Source organism: Hemiscyllium ocellatum (genome assembly GCF_020745735.1).
Source record: "Hemiscyllium ocellatum isolate sHemOce1 chromosome Y unlocalized genomic scaffold, sHemOce1.pat.X.cur. SUPER_Y_unloc_1, whole genome shotgun sequence".
In the NCBI taxonomy this organism is placed as follows: Eukaryota; Metazoa; Chordata; class Chondrichthyes; order Orectolobiformes; family Hemiscylliidae; genus Hemiscyllium; species Hemiscyllium ocellatum.
In genome coordinates this window covers 243,052-267,846 of record NW_026867600.1, presented here as the reverse complement: position 1 = coordinate 267,846, position 24,795 = coordinate 243,052, and the positions used below count along the sequence as shown (strand labels likewise).

General features: G+C 51.3%; 1 protein-coding gene across 1 annotated transcript; it reads right to left on the bottom strand.

Annotated features, from left to right (window-relative positions):
• Positions 1-12,245: 12,245 nt before the first annotated feature.
• Positions 12,246-21,674, bottom strand: pfdn5 (prefoldin 5). The gene is made up of 6 exons (XM_060822373.1): positions 21,574-21,674; positions 20,389-20,491; positions 18,140-18,171; positions 16,182-16,256; positions 15,228-15,333; positions 12,246-13,289 (listed from the first exon to the last, which is right to left on the bottom strand). The coding sequence occupies exons 1-6, from the start codon at positions 21,643-21,645 to the stop codon at positions 13,210-13,212; spliced, it is 468 nt and encodes a 155-aa protein (XP_060678356.1). The 5' UTR covers positions 21,646-21,674; the 3' UTR covers positions 12,246-13,209.
• Positions 21,675-24,795: the final 3,121 nt, after the last annotated feature.

The following is a 24,795-nucleotide window of genomic DNA, read 5'->3' as shown; positions in this document are numbered from 1 at the left end:
CATCCCTCACTGTCACACTGATATATAGTGTATATAATGTATATATAGTGTATATTATGTATATATAATGTATATATGGTGCCCCTCACTGTCGCATTGTGATATATAGTGTATATAATGTGTGTGTATGTATATATAACATATATAATGTATATACAGCATCCCTCACTGTCACATTGATATATAGTGTATATAATGTATATATAGTGTATATGATGTGTGTATGTATATATAACATATATAATGTATATATAATGTATATACAGCGCCCCTCACTGTCACACTGTGATATATAGTGTGTATAATGTATATATAATGTATATACGGTGCCCCTCACTGTCACAGTGATATATAGTGTATATAATGTATATACATAATGTATATACAGCGTCCCTCACTGTCAGTGATATATAGTGTATATAATGTATATACGGTGCCCCTCACTGTCACAGTGATATATAGTGTATATAATGTATATATAACGTATATACTGTATATAATGCCCCTTGCTGTGATATATAGTGTATATAATGTATATATAGTGTATATATAATGTATATACGGCATCCCTCACTGTCACACTAATATATAGTGTATATAATGTATATATAGTGCCCCTCGCTGTGATATAGTGTATATAACGTATATAATGTATATATAGTGCCCCTCGCTGTGATATACCGTGTATATAATGTATATATAGTGCCCCCCGCTGTGATATACAGTGTGTATAACGTATATAATGTATATACAGTGCCCCTCGCTGTGATATACCGTGTGTATAACGTATATAATGTATATACAGTGCCCCTCGCTGTGATATACCGTGTATAACGTATATAATGTATATATAGTGCCCCTCGCTGTGAAATACCGTGTGTATAACGTATATAATGTATATACAGTGCCCCTCGCTGTGATATAGTGTATATAACATATATAATGTATATATAGTTCCCCCGCTGTGATATACAGTGTGTATAACGTGTATAATGTATATACAGTGTCCCTCGCTGTGATATACCGTGTATATAACGTATATAATGTATATACAGTGCCCCCCGCTGTGATATACAGTGTGTATAACGTATATAATGTATATACAGTGCCCCCCGCTGTGATATATAGTGTATATAATGTATATACAGTGCCCCTCGCTGTGATATACCGTGTGTATAACGTATATAATGTATATACAGTGCCCCCCCGCTGTGATATATAGTGTATATAATGTATATACAGTGCCCCTCGCTGTGATATACCGTGTGTATAACGTATATAATGTATATATAGTACCCCTCGCTGTGATATAGTGTATAACGTATATAATGTATATACAGTGCCCCTGCTGTGATATACCGTGTGTATAACGTATATAATGTATATATAGTGCCCCTCGCTGTGATATAGTGTGTATAACGTATATAATGTATATACAGTGCCCCCGCTGTGATATACCGTGTGTATAACGTATATAATGTATATACAGTGCCCCCGCTGTGATATACCGTGTGTATAACGTATATAATCTATATACAGTGCCCCTCGCTGTGATATACCGTGTGTATAACGTATATAATGTATATACAGTGCCCCTCGCTGTGATATACCGTGTGTATAATGTATATAATGTATATACAGTGTCCCCGCTCTGATATACCGTGTATATAACGTATATAATGTATATACAGTGCCCCCCGCTGTGATATACAGCGTGTATAACGTATATAATGTATATATAGTGCCCCTCGCTGTGATATAGTGTATCTAACGTATATGTATATATATAGTGCCCCTCGCTGTGATATACCGTGTATATAACGAATATAATGTATATATAGTGCCCCTCGCTGTGATATAGTGTATATAACGTATATGATGTATATATAGTGCCCCTCGCTGTGATATTCAGTGTGTATAACGTATATAATGTATATATAGTGCCCCTCGCTGTGATATACAGTGTGTATAACGTATATAATGTATATATAGTGCCCCTCGCTGTGATACAGTGTGTATAACGTATATAATGTATATATATAGTGCCCCTCGCTGTGATATACAGTGTGTATAACGTATATAATGTATATATAGTGCCCCTCGCTGTGATATACAGTGTATATAACGTATATAATGTATATATAGTGCCCCTCGCTGTGATATACCGTGTATATAATGTATATATAGTGCCCCTCGCTGTGATATACAGTGTATATAACGTATATATAGTGGCCCTCGCTGTGATATACCGTGTATATAATGTATATATAGTGCCCCTCGCTGTGATATACAGTGTATATAACGTATATAATGTATATATAGTGCCCCTCGCTGTGATATACCGTGTATATAATGTATATATAGTGCCCCTCGCTGTGATATACAGTGTATATAACGTATATAATGTATATATAGTGCCCCTCGCTGTGATATACCGTGTGTATAACGTATATAATGTATATATAGTGCCCCTCGCTGTGATATAGTGTGTATAACGTATATAATGTATATATAGTGCCCCTCGCTGTGATATACAGTGTGTATAACGTATATAATGTATATACAGTGCCCCCGCTGTGATATAGTGTGTATAACGTATATAATGTATATACAGTGCCCCCCACTGTGATATACCGTGTGTATAACATATATAATGTATATACAGTGCCCCTCGCTGTGATATACCGTGTATAACGTATATAATGTATATACAGTGCCCCTCGCTGTGATATACCGTGTGTATAACGTATATAATGTATATACAGTGCCCCTCGCTGTGATATAGTGTATATAACATATATAATGTATATATAGTTCCCCCGCTGTGATATACAGTGTGTATAACGTATATAATGTATATACAGTGCCCCTCGCTGTGATATACCGTGTATATAACGTATATAATGTATATACAGTGCCCCTCGCTGTGATATAGTGTAGATAACGTATATAATGTATATATAGTGCCCCCGCTGTGATATACAGTGTATATAATGTATATACAGTGCCCCTCGCTGTGATATACCGTGTGTATAAAGTATATAATGTATATACAGTGCCCCTCGCTGTGATATACCGTGCGTATAACGTATATAATGTATATACAGTGCCCGTCGCTGTGATATACCGTGTGTATAACGTATATAATGTATATACAGTGCCCCCGCTGTGATATACCGTGTGTATAACGTATATAATCTATATACAGTGCCCCTCGCTGTGATATACAGCGTGTATAACGTATATAATGTTTATACAGTGTCCCCGCTCTGATATACCGTGTATATAACGTATATAATGTATATACAGTGCCCCCCGCTGTGATATACAGCGTGTATAACGTATATAATGTATATATAGTGCCCCTCGCTGTGATATACAGTGTATATAACGTATATAATGTATATATAGTGCCCCTCGCTGTGATATACCGTGTATATAACGAATATAATGTATATATAGTGCCCCTCGCTGTGATATACAGTGTATATAACGTATATAATGTATATAGTGCCCCTCGCTGTGATATACCGTGTATATAATGTATATATAGTGCCCATCGCTGTGATATACAGTGTGTATAACGTATATAATGTATATATATAGTGCCCCTCGCTGTGATACAGTGTGTATAACGTATATAATGTATATATAGTGCCCCTCACTGTGATATACAGTGTGTATAACGTATATAATGTATATATAGTGCCCCTCGCTGTGATATACAGTGTATATAACATATATAATGTATATATAGTGCCCCTCGCTGTGATATACCGTGTATATAATGTATATATAGTGCCCCTCGCTGTGATATACAGTGTATATAACGTATATATAGTGCCCCTCGCTGTGATATACCGTGTATATAATGTATATATAGTGGCCCTCGCTGTGATATACCGTGTATATAATGTATATATAGTGCCCCTCGCTGTGATATACAGTGTATATAACGTATATAATGTATATATAGTGCCCCTCGCTGTGATATACCGTGTGTATAACGTATATAATGTATATATAGTGCCCCTCGCTGTGATATACCGTGTATATAACGTATATAATGTATATATAGTGCCCCTCGCTGTGATATAGTGTGTATAACGTGTATAATGTATATATAGTGCCCCTCGCTGTGATATACCGTGTGTATAACGTGTATAATGTATATATAGTACCCCTCGCTGTGATATACCGTGTGTATAACGTATATAATGTATATATAGTGCCCCTCGCTGTGATATATCGTGTATATAATGTATATATAGTGCCCCTCGCTGTGATATACCGTGTGTATAACGTATATAATGTATATATAGTGCCCCTCGCTGTGATATACAGTGTATATAATGTATATATAGTGGCCCTCGCTGTGATATACAGTGTATATAATGTATATATAGTGGCCCTCGCTGTGATATACCGTGTATATAATGTATATATAGTGCCCCTCGCTGTGATATACAGTGTATATAACGTATATAATGTATATATAGTGCCCCTCGCTGTGATATACCGTGTATATAATGTATATATAGTGCCCCTCGCTGTGATATACAGTGTGTATAACGTATATAATGTATATATATATATTGCCCCTCACTGTGATATACCATGTATATAACGTATATAATGTATATATAGTGCCCCTCGCTGTGATATATTGTGTATATAACGTATATAATGTATATATAGTGCCCCTCGCTGTGATATACCGTGTATATAATGTATATATAGTGCCCCTTGCTGTGATATACAGTGTATATAACGTATATATAGTGCCCCTCGCTGTGATATACCATGTATATAATGTATATATAGTGCCCCTCGCTGTGATATACAGTGTATATAACGTATATAATGTATATATAGTGCCCCTCGCTGTGATATACAGTGTGTATAACGTATATAATGTATATATATAGTGCCCCTCGCTGTGATACAGTGTGTATAACGTATATATAGTGCCCCTCGCTGTGATATACAGTGTATATAATGTATATATAGTGCCCCTCGCTGTGATATACCGTGTATATAATGTATATATAGCGCCCCTCGCTGTGATATACAGTGTATATAACGTATATATAGTGCCCCTCGCTGTGATATACCGTGTATATAATGTATATATAGTGCCCCTCGCTGTGATATACAATATAACGTATATAATGTATATATAGTGCCCCTCGCTGTGATATACCGTGTATATAATGTATATATAGTGCCCCTCGCTGTGATATACAGTGTATATAACGTATATAATGTATATATAGTGCCCCTCGCTGTGATATACCGTGTATATAATGTATATAGCGCCCCTCGCTGTGATATACAGTGTATATAACGTATATAATGTGTATATATAGTGCCCCTCGCTGTGATATACCGTGTATATAACGTATATAATGTATATATAGTGCCCCTCGCTGTGATATACCGTGTGTATAACGTGTATAATGTATATATAGTGCCCCTCGCTGTGATATACCGTGTATAACGTATATATAGTGCCCCTCGCTGTGATATACCGTGTGTATAACGTATATAATGTATATACAGTGCCCCTCGCTGTGATATATAGTGTATATAATGTATATACAGTGCCCCTCGCTGTGATATACCGTGTGTATAACGTATATAATGTATATAGTGGCCCCCGCTGTGATATACCGTGTGTATAACGTATATAATGTATATACAGTGCCCCTCGCTGTGATATACAGCGTGTATAATGTATATAATGTATATACAGTGTCCCCGCTCTGATATACCGTGTATATAACGTATATAATGTATATACAGTGCCCCCCGCTGTGATATACAGCGTGTATAACGTATATAATGTATATATAGTGCCCCTCGCTGTGATATACAGTGTATATAACGTATATAATGTATATATAGTGCCCCTCGCTGTGATATACCGTGTATATAACGAATATAATGTATATATAGTGCCCCTCGCTGTGATATAGTGTATATAACGTATATAATGTGTATATATAGTGCCCCTCGCTGTGATATACAGTGTATAACGTATATAATGTATATATAGTGCCCCTCGCTGTGATATACAGTGTGTATAACGTATATAATGTGTATATATAGTGCCTCTCGCTGTGATATACAGTGTGTATAACGTATATAATGTATATATAGTGCCCCTCGCTGTGATATACAGTGTATATAACGTATATAATGTATATATAGTGCCCCTCGCTGTGATATACCGTGTATATAATGTATATATAGTGCCCCTCGCTGTGATATACAGTGTATATAACGTATATATAGTGCCCCTCGCTGTGATATACCGTGTATATAATGTATATATAGTGGCCCTCGCTGTGATATACCGTGTATATAATGTATATATAGTGCCCCTCGCTGTGATATACAGTGTATATAACGTATATAATGTATATATAGTGCCCCTCGCTGTGATATACCGTGTATATAATGTATATATAGTGCCCCTCGCTGTGATATACCGTGTATATAATGTATATATAGTGGCCCTCGCTGTGATATACCGTGTATATAATGTATATATAGTGCCCCTCGCTGTGATATACAGTGTGTATAACGTATATAATGTATATATAGTGCCCCTCGCTGTGATATACCGTGTATATAATGTATATATAGTGCCCCTCGCTGTGGTATACCGTGTATAACGTATATAATGTATATATAGTGCCCCTCGCTGTGATATACCGTGTATATAACGTATATAATGTATATATAGTGCCCCTCGCTGTGATATACAGTGTGTATAACGTGTATAATGTATATATAGTGCCCCTCGCTGTGATATACCGTGTGTATAACGTGTATAATGTATATATAGTACCCCTCGCTGTGATATACCGTGTGTATAACGTATATAATGTATATATAGTGCCCCTCGCTGTGATATATCGTGTATATAATGTATATATAGTGCCCCTCGCTGTGATATATAGTGTATATAATGTATATACAGTGCCCCTCGCTGTGATATACCGTGTGTATAACGTATATAATGTATATACAGTGCCCCTCGCTGTGATATACCGTGTGTATAACGTATATAATGTATATACAGTGCCCCCCGCTGTGATATACCGTGTGTATAACGTATATAATGTATATACAGTGCCCCCCGCTGTGATATAGTGTGTATAACGTATATAATGTATATACAGTGCCCCTCGCTGTGAAATACCGTGTATAACGTATATAATGTATATACAGTGCCCCCCGCTGTGATATACAGCGTGTATAACGTATATAATGTATATACAGTGCCCCCCGCTGTGATATACAGCGTGTATAACGTATATAATGTATATACAGTGCCCTCCGCTGTGATATACCGTGTGTATAACGTATATAATGTATATATAGTGCCCCCCGCTGTGATATACAGTGTATATAACGTATATAATGTATATACAGTGCCCCCCGCTGTGATATACAGTGTGTATAACGTATATAATGTATATACAGTGCCCCCCGCTGTGATATACCGTGTGTATAACGTATATAATGTATATACAGTGCCCCCCGCTGTGATATACAGCGTGTATAACGTATGTAATGTATATACAGTGCCCCCCGCTGTGATATACCGTGTGTATAACGTATATAATGTATATACAGTGCCCCTCGCTGTGATATACCGTGTGTATAACGTATATAATGTATATACAGTGCCCCCCGCTGTGATATAGTGTGTATAACGTATATAATGTATATACAGTGCCCCCCGCTGTGATATACAGTGTATATAACATATATAATGTATATACAGTGCCCCCGCTGTGATATACCGTGTGTATAACGTATATAATGTATATACAGTGCCCCCGCTGTGATATAGTGTATATAACGTATATAATGTATATATAGTGCCCCCGCTGTGATATAGTGTATATAATGTATATAATGTATATACAGTGCCCCCCGCTGTGATATACAGTGTATATAACGTATATAATGTATATACAGTGCCCTCGCTGTGATATACCGTGTGTATAACGTATATAATGTATATACAGTGCCCCCCGCTGTGATATACAGTGTATATAACGTATATAATGTATATACATATATATATATATATATATATAGTGCCCTCGCTGTGACATATTCTGATAAAAACCTGATATTGGGGCAGGACCCGCAGCAGGAAACAGGCCACAGCCTCGTCGCAGTGGAAGGTCCCCCCGTGGGTCCCGATCCGAACTCGAGCCCGAGGCTTCAGCCCAGGACTAGGCCCCGAGCCCGAGAGACACCGACCTCCCGCCGCCGCCATCGCCCGGAACCTTAGCACGTGGGGGAGCATTTAGACCGACGGACACCACGTGGGGGGGGGCGGTCCGGCGGCGGAACTTCCGGTTCCACCTCCTCCCGTCCCATTGCGGCGGGCGGGGCGGCCATCTTTGATGTTGGCGGCGCCGGCTGGACGGAAGGCGGCCATCTTTGATGTTGGCGGCGCCGCCTGGACGGAAGGCGGCCATCTTTGATGCCGGTGGTCTCCCCGCAGGTGGCATCGGCCATCTTTGATACTGGTGCTTTCCTGCCTCTGTTTATGACAGGCGTGTCGGCCATCTTTGGTACTGGCGGTAGTTCTATTCATTCACTTTTTCAGATTCTCCCTGTACCCCAGTGTGTCCCTGTCCCTCAGTGTGTCCCTGTCTCTCTCTGTCCCTCAGTGTGTCTCTGTCTCTCTCTGTCCCTCAGTGTGTCCCTGTCCCCCTCTCTGTCCCTCAGTGTGTCTCTGTCTCTCTCTGTCCCTCAGTGTGTCCCTGTCCCTCTCTGTCCCTCAGTGTGTCTCTGTCTCTCTCTGTCCCTCAGTGTGTCCCTGTCCCCCTCTCTGTCCCTCAGTGTGTCTCTGTCTCTCTCTGTCCCTCAGTGTGTCCCTGTCCCCCTCTCTGTCCCTCAGTGTGTCTCTGTCTCTCTCTGTCCCTCAGTGTGTCCCTGTCCCCCTCTCTGTCCCTCAGTGTGTCTCTGTCTCTCTCTGTCCCTCAGTGTGTCCCTGTCCCCCTCTCTGTCCCTCAGTGTGTCTCTGTCTCTCTCTGTCCCTCAGTGTGTCCCTGTCCCCCTCTCTGTCCCTCAGTGTGTCTCTGTCTCTCTCTGTCCCTCAGTGTGTCCCTGTCCCCCTCTCTGTCCCTCAGTGTGTCTCTGTCTCTCTCTGTCCCTCAGTGTGTCCCTGTCCCTCAGTGTGTCCCTGTCTCTCCCTGTCCCTCAGTGTGTCTCTGTCTCTCTCTCTGTCCCTCAGTGTGTCCCTGTCCCTCAGTGTGTCCCTGTCTCTCCCTGTCCCTCAGTGTGTCCCTATCTCTCTGTCCCTCAGTGTGTCCCTGTCCCTCAGTGTGTCCCTGTCTCTCCCTGTCCCTCAGTGTGTCCCTATCTCTCTGTCCCTCAGTGTGTCCCTGTCCCTCAGTGTGTCCCTGTCTCTCCCTGTCCCTCAGTGTGTCCCTATCTCTCTGTCCCTCAGTGTGTCCCTGTCTCTCTCTGTCCCTCAGTGTGTCCCTGTCCCTCAGTGTGTCCCTGTCTCTCTCTGTCCCTCAGTGTGTCCCTGTCCCTCAGTGTGTCCCTATCTCTCTCTGTCCCTCAGTGTGTCCCTGTCCCTCAGTGTGTCCCTATCTCTCTCTGTCCCTCAGTGTGTCCCTGTCCCTCAGTGTGTCCCTATCTCTCTCTCTCCCTCAGTGTGTCCCTATCTCTCTCTCTCCCTCAGTGTGTCCCTGTCTCTCAGTGTGTCCCTATCTCTCTCTGTCTCCCTCAGTGTCCCTGTCCCTCTCTGTCCCTGTCCCCCAGTGTGTCTCTGTCCGTGTGTCTCTGTCCCTCAGTGTATCCCTGTCCCTCCTTCTCTCTCTGTATCTCAGTGTGTCCCTGTCCCCCTCTTTCTCTGTGTCCCTCAGTGTGTCTCTGTTCCTCACTGTATCCCTGTCCCTATGTCCCTCAGTGTGTCTCTGTCCCTCTCTCTCTCTGTCCCTCAGTGTGTCTCTGTCCCTATCTCTCTGTCCCTCAGTGTGCCTGTCCCTCTCTCTCTCCCTCTGTGTCCCTCAGTGTGTCTCTGTCCCTATCTCTCTGTCCCTCAGTGTGCCTCTGTCCCTCTCTCTCTCTCTCTCTGTGTCTCTGTCCCTATCTCTCTCTGTGTCCCTCAGTGTGTCTATGTCCTTGTCTCTCTCTGTGTCCCTCAGTGTCTCTGTCCCTATCTCTCTCTGTGTCCCTCAGTGTGTCTCTGTCCTTGTCTCTCTCTGTGTCCCTCAGTGTCTCTGTCCCTATCTCTCTCTGTGTCCCTCAGTGTGTCTATGTCCTTGTCTCTCTCTGTGTCCCTCAGTGTCTCTGTCCCTATCTCTCTCTGTGTCCCTCAGTGTGTCTATGTCCTTGTCTCTCTCTGTTCCTGTCCCCTTCTCTCTCTGTGGAGAAAGTGAGGTCTGCAGATACTGGAGATCAGAGCTGAAAATGTGTTGCTGGTTAAAGTGCAGCAGGTCAGGCAGCATCCAAGGAGCAAGAGAGTCGATGATTCCTGATGAAGGGCTTATGCCCGAAACGTCGAATTTCCTGTACCTTGGATGCTGCCTGACCTGCTGCACTTTAACCAGCAACACATTTTCAGCCCTATCTCTCTCTGTCCCTCAGTGTGTCTCTGTCCCTATCCCTGTCCCTCAGTGTGTCTCTGTCCCTGTGTCCCTCAGTGTGTCCCTGTCCCTCTCTCTCTCTGTCCCTCAGTGAGTCTTTGTCCTTGTCTCTCTCTGTCCCTCAGTGTCCCTATCCCTCTCTGTCCCACAGTGTGTCCCTGTCCCTCAGTATGTCTGTGTCCCTGTCCCTGTGTCAGTGTGTCTGTCTGTGTCCCTGTCTTAGGTGTGTGTGTGTCTGTCCCTGTGTGTGTGTGTGTGTGTGTGTGTGTCTGTGTCTGTCCCTGTCTGTGTGTGTGTGTCCCTCTCTGTCCTTGTGCACGTCTCCACTTCAGCCCGCGGAATCCCTGCAGTGTGGAAACTGGCCATTCAGCCCACCCCGTCCATACTGACTCTCCAAAGAGCATCCTATCCTATCCCTGCGCTTCCTGTAGTCACTCCACCTGAACCTCCCCATGTGAGGGGGGGGCTGTGGGACTAAACCAGAAGGCACGGGGGGGGGAAGAATGTACAAACTGCACACAGACAGTCACCCGAGGGTGGGATCGAACCCGGGTCCCTGGCGCCGTGAGGCAGCAGCACTGACCCCTTTCTCCGTCTCTGTGTGTCACTGTCTCCGGACGCGTGCATTTCTCTGAGTGAGACCGTAAGGTGGGGTGTGGGTGGGGTTTTAATTGTCTGTCTTTGTGGGTGACCCAGAGCCAGGAACTGAAAAATAAAGTTCTCACGTATGTTACAGAGGCAGACCGAGGGGTTAGACAGGAGCTGGGGTGTTGTGGGGTGTCACCCAGAGGGAAGAGGGACATGCATCAGAGAGAGAGAGAGAGATAGTGTGAGAGAGAGTGTGAGAGACACAGAGAGAGAGAGACAGCGAGAGAGTGAGAAACAGCGAGAGAGTGATAGTGTGAGAGACAGAGAGAGAGAGAGACGAGAGAGAGAGACGAGAGAGTGAGTGTGGGAGACAGCAAGAGAGAGAGACAGGGAGACAGCGAGACTGTGAGAGAGACAGCAAGAGAGAGAGAGAGACAGAGAGAGAGTGAGAGAGAGAGACAGTGAGAGAGAGAGTGAGACACAGCGAGAGAGAGAGAATGTGAGAGACAGCGAGAAAGAGAGAGAGAATATGAGAGCGAGCAAGAGAGATAGTGTGTGAGAGACAGTGAGAGAGAAACAGAGAGAGCGAGAGAGAGCGAGAATGTGAGAGACAGCGAGAGAGAGAGAGAATGTGAGAGACAGAGAGAGAGAATGTGAGAGACAGCTAGTGAGAGAGAAAGTGTGAGAGACAGCGAGTGAGAGTGTGAGAGACAGCGAGTGAGAGTGAGAGAGAGAGAGTGTGAGAGACAGCGAGTGAGAGTGAGAGAGAGTGTGAGAGACAGCGAGTGAGAGAGAATGTGAGAGACAGCGAGTGAGAGTGAGAGAGAGAGAGTGTGAGAGACAGCGAGTGAGAGTGAGAGAGAGAGAGTGTGAGAGACAGCGAGTGAGAGAGAGTGTGAGAGACAGCGAGTGAGAGAGAGAGAGTGTGAGAGACAGCGAGTGAGAGTGAGAGAGAGAGAGAGAGTGTGAGAGAACTGTTCCAGGGTTGACTAGTTTGAAAACGTCACAGATTTGACAAAAGCCGAGTGAATGTGGAGGGTAATTATAATGTAGAGGGTCTCAGGGAAATACACAACAAGGCGGTAAACACTCCGCTCACCGGCTGCAAGGTTACACTCACCCTGTGACAGCTTCAAACGTGGGAACATTCCTCCCAGTAAACCGAGGTACACACCGCAATGTTATAGCCTGTTACACACACACACGGTAACCAGGTTACACACACTCACAGTAACCAGGTTACACACTGTTACACACTCACAGTAACCAGGTTACACCGTTACACACTCACAGTAACCAGGTTAGACACTGTTACACACTCATGGTAACCAGGTTACACACTCACAGTAACCAGGTTACACACTGTTACACACTCACTCTAACCAGGTTACACACTCACGGTAACCAGGTTACACACTGTTACACACACACGGTAACCAGGTTACACACTCACAGTAACCAGGTTACACACTGTTACACACACACGGTAACCAGGTTACACCGTTACACTCACGGTAACCAGGTTACACACTCACAGTAACCAGGTTACACACTGTTACACACACACGGTAACCAGGTTACACCGTTACACACTCACGGTAACCAGGTTACACACTCACAGTAACCAGGTTAGACACTGTTACACACTCACTCTAACCAGGTTACACACTGTTACACACTCTAACCAGGTTACACACTCACGGTAACCAGGTTAAACACTGTTACACACTCACTCTAACCAGGATACACACTTACACGCTCACGGTAACCAGGTTACATACTGTTACACACTCACTCTAACCACGTTAGACACAGTTACACACTCCCGGTAACCAGGTTACACGCTATGACACACTCCCGGTAACCAGGTTACAGGTGCTGGGTGTGTGGCGAGGTTATAAAGAGCGGTGATCCGGTTAGTGCTGACCCACAGGCTGGGATTACTGTGTCTGACAGGGAGGTCACAGGGCAGGGTGGTACGGAGCGTCACTCAGGCCTTGGAGGTTCCGGTCTGCGAGGTGTTCAGCGCTGCCATGTGCTGGATTCTCTGGTTCAGCATTTCGATAACCGCTGGGGGAGGGGACAAACCAGATTCAATCACCCACCCCCTCACACACCCCCCCTCACACACCCCCACATCACCCGCCCCCTCACACACACCCCCTCACACACCCCCACATCACCCGCCCCCTCACACACCCCCACATCACCCGCCCCCTCACACACACCCCCTCATCACCCGCCCCCTCACACACACCCCCTCACACACCCCCACATCACCCGCCCCCTCACACACACCCCCACACACACCCCCACATCACCCGCCCCCTCACACACCCCCCCTCACACACCCCCACATCACCCGCCCCCTCACACACACCCCTCACACACATCACCCACCCCCTCACACACCCCCACACCCACCCCTCTCACACAACCCCACATCACCCGCCCCCTCACACACACCCCCTCACACACCCCCACATCACCCGCCCCCTCACACACCCCCACATCACCCGCCCCCTCACACACCCCGGGGGGGTCACCCCCACCCCCTCACTCACCCCCAAACCACCCACCCCCTTCACCCACACCCACATCACCCGCCCCCTCACTCACCCCCACATCACCCCCCCCTCACACACCTCCACATCACCCCCCCCCTCACACACACCCACATCACCCCCCCCTCACACACCCCCTCACACACACACCCCCTCACACACCCCGGGGGGTCATCCCCACCCCCTCACTCACCCCCAAACCACCCACCCCCCTCACCCACCCCCTCACACACACCCACATCACCCCCCCCCTCACACACCCCGGGGGGTCATCCCCAAATCACCCTCTCCCTCACAGACAGAGGCACACATGCACGCGCACACAGACACGGACACGTGCACGCCCGGACACGGACACGCACACAGACACGGACACACGGAGACATGGGCACGCACACACGCACAGGCATAGATAGACACGGACAGAGACACACACACACAAAGACACAGACACAGGCACACACGGACAGACAGACACGGACAGATACACAGGCACACACAGACAGACAGAGTGTCACACAGGCATGCACACACAGACACAGAGACACACACACACACAGACATAGACACGGTGACACACAGAGACAGACACACACACAAAGAGATGCACACCTGGGCACACAGACACATACACACTGACACATGGACATACACAGATAGAGACACACACACGGACACACAGAGATAGAGACAAACAGAGAGACAGAGACACACACAGACACTCACAGAGACACAGACACAGACAGAGACACACACAAACAGGGACACACGGACACACAGACACACACACTGACATGTGGACTGCGAGAGAGAGAGACAGAGACACATACACACACAGAGACAGAGACTCACAGAGACACACACACACACAGGCACACAGAGACAGAGGAAGTGAGGTCTGCAAATGCTGGAGATCAGAGCTGAAAATGTGTTGCTGGAAAAGCGCAGCAGGTCAGGCAGCATCCAAGGAGCAGGAGAGTCGACGTTTCGGGCATGAGCCCTTCATCAGGAATGTTTTCAGGAATGATTCCTGAAGAAGGGTCATGCCCGAAACGTCGACTCTCCTGCTCCTTGGACGCTGCCTGACCTGCTGCGCTTTTCCAGCAACATACTTTCAACACAGAGACATACATACACACACGGACACACACACACATGGACATACACAGAACAGATAAAGACAGTAATATGGAAATAGAGACACATACACGGAAACACAGACACGCAGAGACACACAAACACAGACACGCAGAGACACACACACACAGTGAGACATACGGGCAGACGGACACAAACACACACACAGACAGACAGAGACACACACACACACATGGACACAGAGACACACACAGCTCCCCTTTCCCCTATCGCCCTCTCCTCCTCTCCCCTGTTACTCGCCTCCTGTGCCCACCCCGACTCCCTGTGCTCCCCCTCGGCCCCTCACCCTGCTTCATGGTGTATTTCTCCTGGAGGGCGGGCTGCACCTTCTCTATCTGTTTAGTCAGGAATTCCACTTTCCGCGTGAAGAAATCCCGGGCTTCACCGACATCCTGGGGGTGGGGGGAGAGAGAGAGAGAGAGAGACAGGGACGGACTGAGATCAGCTCAGGGAGTAGGCTCAAATAACACCGACCCTCCCACAGCACCCGCTCCCTCAGCACTGACCCTCCCTCAGCACCCACTCCCTCAGCACTGACCCTCCCACAGCCCCCCCTCCCTCAGCACTGACCCTCCCACAGCACCCACTCCCTCAGCACTGACCCTCCCACAGCACCCACTCCCTCAGCACTGACCCTCCCACAGCACCCGCTCCCTCAGCACTGACCCTCCCACAGCACTGACCCTCCCACAGCACTGACCCTCCCACAGCACCCGCACCCTCAGCACTGACCCTCCCACAGCACCCGCTCCCTCAGCACTGACCCTCCCACAGCACCCGCACCCTCAGCACTGACCCTCCCACAGCACCCGCTCCCTCAGCACTGACCCTCCCTCAGCACCCGCTCCCTCAGCACTGACCCTCCCACAGCGCTGACCCTCCCTCAGCACCCACTCCCTCAGCACTGACCCTCCCACAGCACCCGCTCCCTCAGCACTGACCCTCCCACAGCCCCCACTCCCTCAGCACTGACCCTCCCACAGCACCCACTCCCTCAGCACTGACCCTCCCACAGCACCCACTCCCTCAGCACTGACCCTCCCTCAGCACCCGCTCCCTCAGCACAGACCCTCCCACAGCGCCCGCTCCCTCAGCACTGACCCTCCCTCAGCACCCACTCCCTCAGCACTGACCCTCCCACAGCACCCGCTCCCTCAGCACTGACCCTCCCACAGCCCCCACTCCCTCAGCACTGACCCTCCCACAGCACCCACTCCCTCAGCACTGACCCTCCCCTAACCTTTTCCACGTAGTACCCAGTCCCGACATCCACGAGGACATGTTGAACGTCCTCTAGTTTCCCTGGTACGTACATCTGGGCAGACGCAGTGGTCAAGAAAATCATACACCGTGATTTACCGCGGTGACCCCCTGCTCCGTGATTTACCGCGGTGACCACCTGCTCCGTGATTTACCGCGGTGACCCCCTGCACCGTGATTTACCGCGGTGACCCCCTGTACCGTGATTTACCGCGGTGATCCCCTGCACCGTGATTTACCGCGGTGATCCCCTGCACCGTGATTTACCGCGGTGATCCCCTACACCGTGATTTACCGCGGTGATCTGCTACACCGTGATTTACCACGGTGATCCCCTACACCGTGATTTACCACGGTGATCTGCTACACCGTGATTTACCACGGTGATCCGCTACACCGTGATTTACCACGGTGATCTGCTACACCGTGATTCACCGCGGTGAACCCCTGCACCGTGATTTACCGCGGTGATCCCCTGCACCGTGATTTACCGCGGTGATCCCCTACACCGTGATTTACCGCGGTGATCCCCTACACCGTGATTTACCACGGTGATCCCCTACACCGTGATTTACCACGGTGATCCGCTACACCGTGATTTACCGCGGTGATCCCCTACACCGTGATTTACCGCGGTGACCCCTACACCGTGATTTACCGCGGTGATCCCCTACACCGTGATTTACCGCGGTGGTCCGCTACACCGTGATTTACCGCGGTGATCCCCTACACCGTGATTTACCGCGGTGATCCGCTACACCGTGATTTACCGCGGTGATCCGCTACACCGTGATTTACCGCGGTGACCCCTACACCGTGATTTACCGCGGTGATCCGCTACACCGTGATTTACCGCGGTGATACGCTACACCGTGATTTACCACGGTGATCCGCTACACCGTGATTTACCACGGTGATCCGCTACACCGTGATTTACCACGGTGATCCGCTACACCGTGATTTACCACGGTGATCCGCTACACCGTGATTTACCACGGTGATCCCCTACACCGTGATTTACCACGGTGATCCCCTACACCGTGATTTACCGCGGTGATCCGCTACACCGTGATTTACCGCGGTGATCCCCTACACCGTGATTTACCGCGATGATCCCCTACACCGTGATTTAACGCTGTGACCCCCTACACCGTGATTTACCGCGGTGATCCGCTACACCGTGATTTACCGGGGTGATCCCCTACACCGTGATTTACCGCGGTGATCCCCTACACCGTGATTTACCACGGTGATCCCCTACACCGTGATTTACCACGGTGATCCGCTACACAGTGATTTATCGCGGTGAACCCCTATACCGTGAATTACCGCGGTGACCCCTTACACCGTGATTTACCGCGGTGATCCCCTACACCGTGATTTACCGCGGTGATCCCCTACACCGTGATTTACCACGGTGACCACCTATACCGTGAATTACCGCGGGGCCACCTACACCGTGATTTACCGCGGTGATCCCCTGCACTGTGATTTACCGCGGTGACCCCCTACACCGTGATTTATCGCAGTGATCCCCTACACCGTGATTTACCGCGGTGACCCCCTGCACCGTGATTTACCGCGGTGACCCCCTGCACCGTGATTTACCGCGGTGACCCCCTGCACCGTGATTTACCACGGTGACCCCCTGCACCGTGATTTACCGCGGTGACCCCCTGCACCGTGATTTACCGCGGTGACCCCCTACACCGTGATTTACCGCGGTGATCCCCCTACACCCTGATTTACCGCGGTGACCACCTACACCGTGATTTACCGCGGTGAACCCCTATACCGTGAATTACCGCGGTGACCCCCTACACCGTGATTTACCGCGGTGATCCCCTACACCGTGATTTACCGCAGTGATCCCCCTACACCGTGATTTAACGCGGTGACCAACCACGCCAGCCCATGATCTCCAGGAATAAAGGATACAGAACTTGTCAGGGGAACCAAAACATCCTTTCCTGAAACAGAGAGCGAGTGTGTGGGTGAGAAGAGAGTGAGAGAGAGTGTGAGTGTGTGTGGGAGAGAAGGAGAGACCCCCCGTATTGCCCAGGGATGTGCAGGTTAGGGTGGGATTGGCCGTGCTAAATTGTCCCGTAGTGCCCAGGGATGTACAGGTTAGGGTGGGATTGGCCGTGCTAAATTGTCCCGTAGTGCCCAGGGATGTGCAGGTTAGGGTGGGATTGGCCGTGCTAAATTGTCCCCGTAGTGCCCAGGGTTGTGCAGGTTAGGGTGGGATTGGCCGTGCTAAATTGTCCCCGTAGTGCCCAGGGATGTGCAGGTTAGGGTGGGATTGGCCGTGCTAAATTGTCCCGTATTGCCCAGGGACGTACAGGTTAGGGTGGGATTGGCCGTGCTAAATTCTCCCCGTAGTGCCCAGGGATGTGCAGGTTAGGGTGGGATTGGCTGTGCTAAATTGTCCTGTAGTGCCCAGGGATGTACAGGTTAGGGTGGGATTGGCCGTGCTAAATTGTCCCCGTAGTGCCCAGGGATGTACAGGTTAGGGTGGGATTGGCTGTGCTAAATTGTCCCGTAGTGCCCGGGGCTGTACAGGTTCAGGTGTCTGGTTTAGTCCGGAGTCAATGTAGAGTAATCGGTTGGGGAAAATGGGTCTAGGTGTTTGTCTTTGGAGAGTCAGTGCGGAGTTGTTGGGCCGAAGGGCCAGTTTCCAGACTGTAGGAGTTCTCTGGAGATTGTCCAGGGCCTTGCTGGTGTAGTGTGTGCAGGTCTGGTCTCCCTGTGAGAGGCAGTGATGGCCTTAAGCTGAAGATGGGTCAGAGAAGACCCACCGGGCTGTTCCTGGGAACGGCAGATTTCACCGGCAGCCAGCCCGGAGATTGAACGATCGCGAGTCGGCTGGGAAAATCTTTTTTCCCGACAGGGTCGGAGGCTGAGGTGCATACGATCACGAGGGGGCAGAGATCGGGTCAGTCCCCCCAGGAGTGAGGAACAGGCAGAGCAAGCTGGGAACTGGTGCTGCATCAACGTCCTGTTCAAACCTGTCGTGATGCCCCCAACTCACGCTGTCTTCACCCCCTCCCACCCCCTCTGACCACCTGAGATGCAAACTTCAAAGGATTCTGTCCCTGAGCCCCTTCGGTCCTTCCCCTGGAGTGGGGGGAATCCATAGAGGGGGGTTAGGTTTAAGGTGAGAGGGGGGAAGGGACCCGAGGGGTAACTCTTTCCCCCCAGAGGGTGGTGCGTGTGTGGGAGGAGCTGCCAGAGGAAGTGGGTGGGGGCTGGTACAATGACAGCATTTAAAAGGTGGGTGGGGGGACAGGAACAGGAAGGGTTTAGAGGGAGATGGGGCCGAGTGCTGGGGGGATGGGGACTGGGTTAGGTTAGGGATATCAGGGCCAGCACGGACGGGGACGGGCCGAAGGGCCTGTTTCCGTGCCGTGCGCCCCCCTCTGTGTCTACGTTTCCCTCTGTATTGTGGCCTCCATCAGCTTGAGTCAAGCCCCAGACGCTGAGGCTCAGGGTCGAGAGGGTGATGCTGGAAAAGCGCAGCCGGTCAGGCAGCGTCCGGAATGACGGGCTCCCGAAGGGGGCTGAGGGAGATAAACGGGAGGGGTGTGGGGCTGGAGATAGGGTAGATGAAGGTGAGGGGGGGCGATGGTGACAGATCCCAGAAGAGGGTGGAGCAGACTGGTGGGAGGGGAGATGGACAGAGAGGATTTAGTCTAAGGGGGGGGGGCGGTGCTGAGCACGAGGGTTGGATCTGGTGGGGGAAGGGGAAATGAGGAAGCTGCTGAAGTCCACATTGATGCCCCTGGGGTTGACGTGTTACCAGGAGGAAGATGAGGCGTTCTCCCTCCAGGCGTCTGGTGGTGAGGGAGCGGCGGTGAAGGAGGCCCAGGACCTCCATGTCCTCGGCAGAGTGGGAGGGGGAGTTGAAATGTTGGGCCACGGGGCGGTGTGGTTGATTGGTGCGGGTGTCCCGGAGATGTTCCCTGAAGCGCTCTGCTAGGAGGCGCCCAGTCTCCCCCAATGTAGAGGAGGTCTTTTATCCCTCGTGACCCCCTCTTTCCCCCGAACAGACACGGGACCTCCTGTTCCTCCCCGCGCTCCCAGCCCCCGCGGAATTAACCCGGGGTTCAGATTCGCTGTCCCACTGAGGGATGACCACACCATCCAGCCCCACCCCCACACTCACCGTCTGACCGACCCAGACTCACCCGCGTTGTCTTTGCTCAGTTTGTTCACACACTCCTTGGACTCGACATACTTGGACTGAACGAGTTTCAGCTGCTGGATGGAGGTGGTTAAAAACTCCGTCTCCTGTCGGGGGAGAGAGAGAGAGAGACACACAGCGTTGGGGGGGGGGGTGAGACAGAGAGAGAGAGAGAGCGCGAGGGGGGAGAGAGAGGGGGGGGGAGAGAGGGGGGGGGGAGAGAGGGGGGGGGGGAGAGAGGGGGGGGGGAGAGAGGGGGGGGGAGAGAGAGGGGGGGGGGAGAGAGAGGGGGGGGGGAGGGGGGGGAGAGAGAGGGGGGGGAGGGACACAAATGACACAGAGTGAAGACTGTGAGCCCGGAGCAGACACCGACTACCCCCCTCCCCCTCTGCTCCCCCTCGGGGACGGACCCTGACCCCTTCCCCCGGGAATGGTCCCCGAATCCCAGGGTTTGACCCTCAGCCCCGCCCCAAAGCCCCTGAGAGTGACCTCTGACCTCCAAGGCGGCGCTAAGAGTCTCTGAGAACGACCCCTGACGCCCGGGGTCACCCGACAAACAACAGGAACGAACCCGGACCCCACAGGGTGACCCCAAAAGTCCCAAGGTTTGACCCCTGACCCCCCCCCCCCCAGGGTGACCCTAAAACCACAAGGAACAGGCCCGACCCCTGGAATGACCCTCAGGTCATGGGCAGTGACCCCTGACCCCTCACGGGGGGATCCTAAAACGGCCGGGAACGGCCGCTGTCTCCAGAATGACCCTAAGGTCAAAGGGAATGACCCCTGACCCCCTCATGGTGTACATTAAACCACCAGAAATGACCCCTGACCCCCCCACACCCGGGAATGGCCCCAAAAGTCCCCGGGAATGACCCCTGACCCCATGGTAACACGACCACCCGCTAGGATTGACCCCTGACCCATGACCCCTCCAGGGGAGCCCCCAAACACCCGCAGGATTGACCCCTGACCCCCAGGGTGACCCTGACAGGCCACAAGGAACAGGCCCGACCCCTGGAATGACCCTAAGGTCATAGGGCGTGACCCCTGACCCCTGGGGGACCCTTAAACCAATCAGGAATGACCCCTGACCCCCCAGGATGGCCCTAGAGTCCTTTCTAATGACCCCTGACCCCTGCAGGGGACCCCAAAACGCCCCAGGGGTGACCCCTGACCCCTGACCCCGGACCTGCTCCAATTGGCTCCTGAGCGTCTCCAGCTGCTGCAGGGGGAGCTCAGAGACATTGACCGCCTGCGCCATGACACCGGAAACACGTGACCGGAAGTGGAGCAGCGCCACCGGGAGGACAGCGGAGGGGAGGAGGTACTGCCATCAGTGGGGAGGGAGAGCGTACAGCGCCACCGGGAGGACAGCGGAGGGGAGGAGGTACTGCCGTCAGTGGGGAGGGAGAGCGTACAGCGCCACCGGGAAGACAGCGGAGGGGAGGAGGTACTGCAATCAATGGGGAAGGTGGGAGTACAGCGCCACCGGGAGGACAGCGGAGGGGAGGAGGTACTGCAATCAATGGGGAGGGAGGGTGTACAGCGCCACTGGGAGGGCAGTGGAGGGGAGGAGGTACTGCAACCAATGGGGAAGGAGGGCGTACAGCGCCACAGGGAGGACAGCGGAGGGGAGGAGGTACTGCAACCAATGGGGAAGGAGGGAGTACAGCGCCACCGGGAGGACAGCGGAGGGGAGGAGGTACTGCAATCAATGGGGAAGGAGGGAGTACAGCGCCACCGGGAGGACAGCGGAGGGGAGGAGGTACTGCAATCAATGGGGAAGGAGGGAGTACAGCGCCACCGGGAGGACAGCGGAGGGGAGGAGGTACTGCAATCAATGGGGAGGGAGGGTGTACAGCGCCACCGGGAGGACAGCGGAGGGGAGGAGGTACTGCAATCAATGGGGAAGGAGGGAGTACAGCGCCACCGGGAGGACAGCGGAGGGGAGGAGGTACTGCAATCAATGGGGAGGGAGGGTGTACAGCGCCACCGGGAGGACAGCGGAGGGGAGGAGGTACTGCAATCAATGGGGAAGGAGGGAGTACAGCGCCACCGGGAGGACAGCGGAGGGGAGGAGGTACTGCAATCAATGGGGAAGGAGGGAGTACAGCGCCAACGGGAGGGCAGCGGAGGGGAGGAGGTACTGCAACCAATGGGGAGGGAGCGCGTACAGCGCCACCGGGAGGACAGCGGAGGGGAGGAGGTACTGCAATCAGTGGGGAAGGAGGGCGTACAGCGCCACCGGGAGGACAGCGGAGGGGAGGAGGTACTGCAATCAATGGAGGAAGGAGGGTGTACGCGCCACCGGGAGGACAGCGGAGGGGAGGAGGTACTGCAATCAATGGGGAAGGAGGGTGTACAGCGCCACCGGGAGGACAGCGGAGGGGAGGAGGTACTGCAATCAGTGGGGGAAGGAGGGAGTACAGCGCCACTGGGAGGACAGCGGAGGGGAGGAGGTACTGCAATCAGTGGGGGAAGGAGGGAGTACAGCGCCACTGGGAGGACAGCGGAGGGGAGGAGGTACTGCAATCAATGGGGAAGGAGGGTGTACGCGCCACAGGGAGGACAGCGGAGGGGAGGAGGTACTGCAATCAGTGGGGAAGGAGGGTGTACAGCGCCACCGGGAGGACAGCGGAGGGGAGGAGGTACTGCAACCAATGGGGGAAGGAGGGAGTACAGCGCCACTGGGAGGACAGCGGAGGGGAGGAGGTACTGCACAGGGTGAAGTGAAGCAGAGCGCCCCTGGTATAAACAGTGGCTGGGAGGATGCACTTCCCAGGGTCAGGGGAGACAGCGCCGCCTGGAGACAGTGGCAGAGAGGTTATACTGCACAGAGGAGGGAAGAGAGCGCCACCTGGAGGATAGTGGCGGGGATAGATTAGACTTACAGTGTGGAAACAGGCCCTTCGGCCCAACAAGTCCACACCGACCCGCCGAAGCGCAACCCACCCATACCCCCACATTTACCCCTTACCTAACACTACGGGCAATTTAGCTTGGCCAATTCACCTGACCCGCACATCTTTGTGACTGTGGGAGGAAACCGGAGCACCCGGAGGAAACCCACGCAGACACGGGGAGAACGTGCAAACTCCACACAGTCAGTCGCCTGAGTCGGGAATTGAACCCGGGTCTACAGGCGCTGTGAGGCAGCAGTGCTAACCACTGTGCCACCGTGCCGCCGTGCCGTGCCATGGGATCTGAACCCAGAGAATGGGGGCACACAGTGCCATCAGGATGGCAGTGACTGGGAGGAGGTACTGCACCAGGGGGAGCGCCACTGGGAGACCAATGGCGGGGAGGATGCACTGCACTATGCCTGGGGCAATAGCGACACTGGGAGGACAGCGGTGGGGAAAATGTACTGCGCAGAGTGTGGGGAGGCAGTGCCACTCTGCAGTACAACCTCCTCACCACTGTTCTCTGGATGGCGCTGTCCCTCCACACTTCACGCAGTACAACCTCCCCACCACTGTTCTCCGGATGGCGCTGTCCCTCCACACTTCACGCAGTACAACCTCCCCACCACTGTTCTCCGGATGGCGCTGTCCCTCTGCACTTCACGCAGTACCACCTCCTCACCACTGTTCTCCGGATGGCGCTGTCCCGCCACACTTCACGCAGTACAACCTCCTCACCACTGTTCTCCGGATGGCGCTGTCCCGCCACACTTCATGCAGTACACCTCCCCACCACTGTTCTCCAGATGGCGCTGTCCCTCCACACTTCACGCAGTACAACCTCCCCACCACTGTTCTCCGGATGGCGCTGTCTCTCCACTCTTCACGCAGTACAACCTCCCCACCACTGTTCTCCGGATGGCGCTGTCCCTCCACACTTCACGCAGTACCACCTCCTCACCACTGTTCTCCGGATGGCGCTGTCCCGCCACACTTCACGCAGTACAACCTCCTCACCACTGTTCTCCGGATGGCGCTGTCCCGCCACACTTCATGCAGTACACCTCCCCACCACTGTTCTCCAGATGGCGCTGTCCCTCCACACTTCACGCAGTACAACCTCCCCACCACTGTTCTCCGGATGGCGCTGTCTCTCCACTCTTCACGCAGTACAACCTCCCCACCACTGTTCTCTGGATGGCGCTGTCCCTCCACACTTCACACAGTACAACCTCCCCACCACTGTTCTCTGGATGGCGCTGTCCCCCCATGCTTCATGCAGTACACCTCCCCACCACTGTTCTCCGGATGGCGCTGTCCCTCCACACTTCACGCAGTACAACCTCCCCACCACTGTTCTCCGGATGGCGCTGTCCCGCCACACTTCACGCAGTACACCTCCCCACCACTGTTCTCCAGATGGCGCTGTCCCTCCACACTTCACGCAGTACAACCTCCTCACCACTGTTCTCCGGATGGCGCTGTCCCACCACACTTCATGCAGTACA

Bases quoted from the DNA above. Each gene is read 5' to 3' on its own strand.
- pfdn5 (XM_060822373.1), bottom strand. From the start codon at position 21,645: ATGGCGCAGGCGGTCAATGTCTCTGAGCTCCCCCTGCAGCAGCTGGAG. The intron at 16,257-18,139 runs GTATCCTTTATT...GCGTCTGCCCAG, and splicing joins TGGTTCCCCTGACAAGTTCT to ATGTACGTACCAGGGAAACT. The intron at 13,290-15,227 runs GTGAGGGGCCGA...CCCCTCCCCCAG, and splicing joins GAAATACACCATGAAGCAGG to CGGTTATCGAAATGCTGAAC.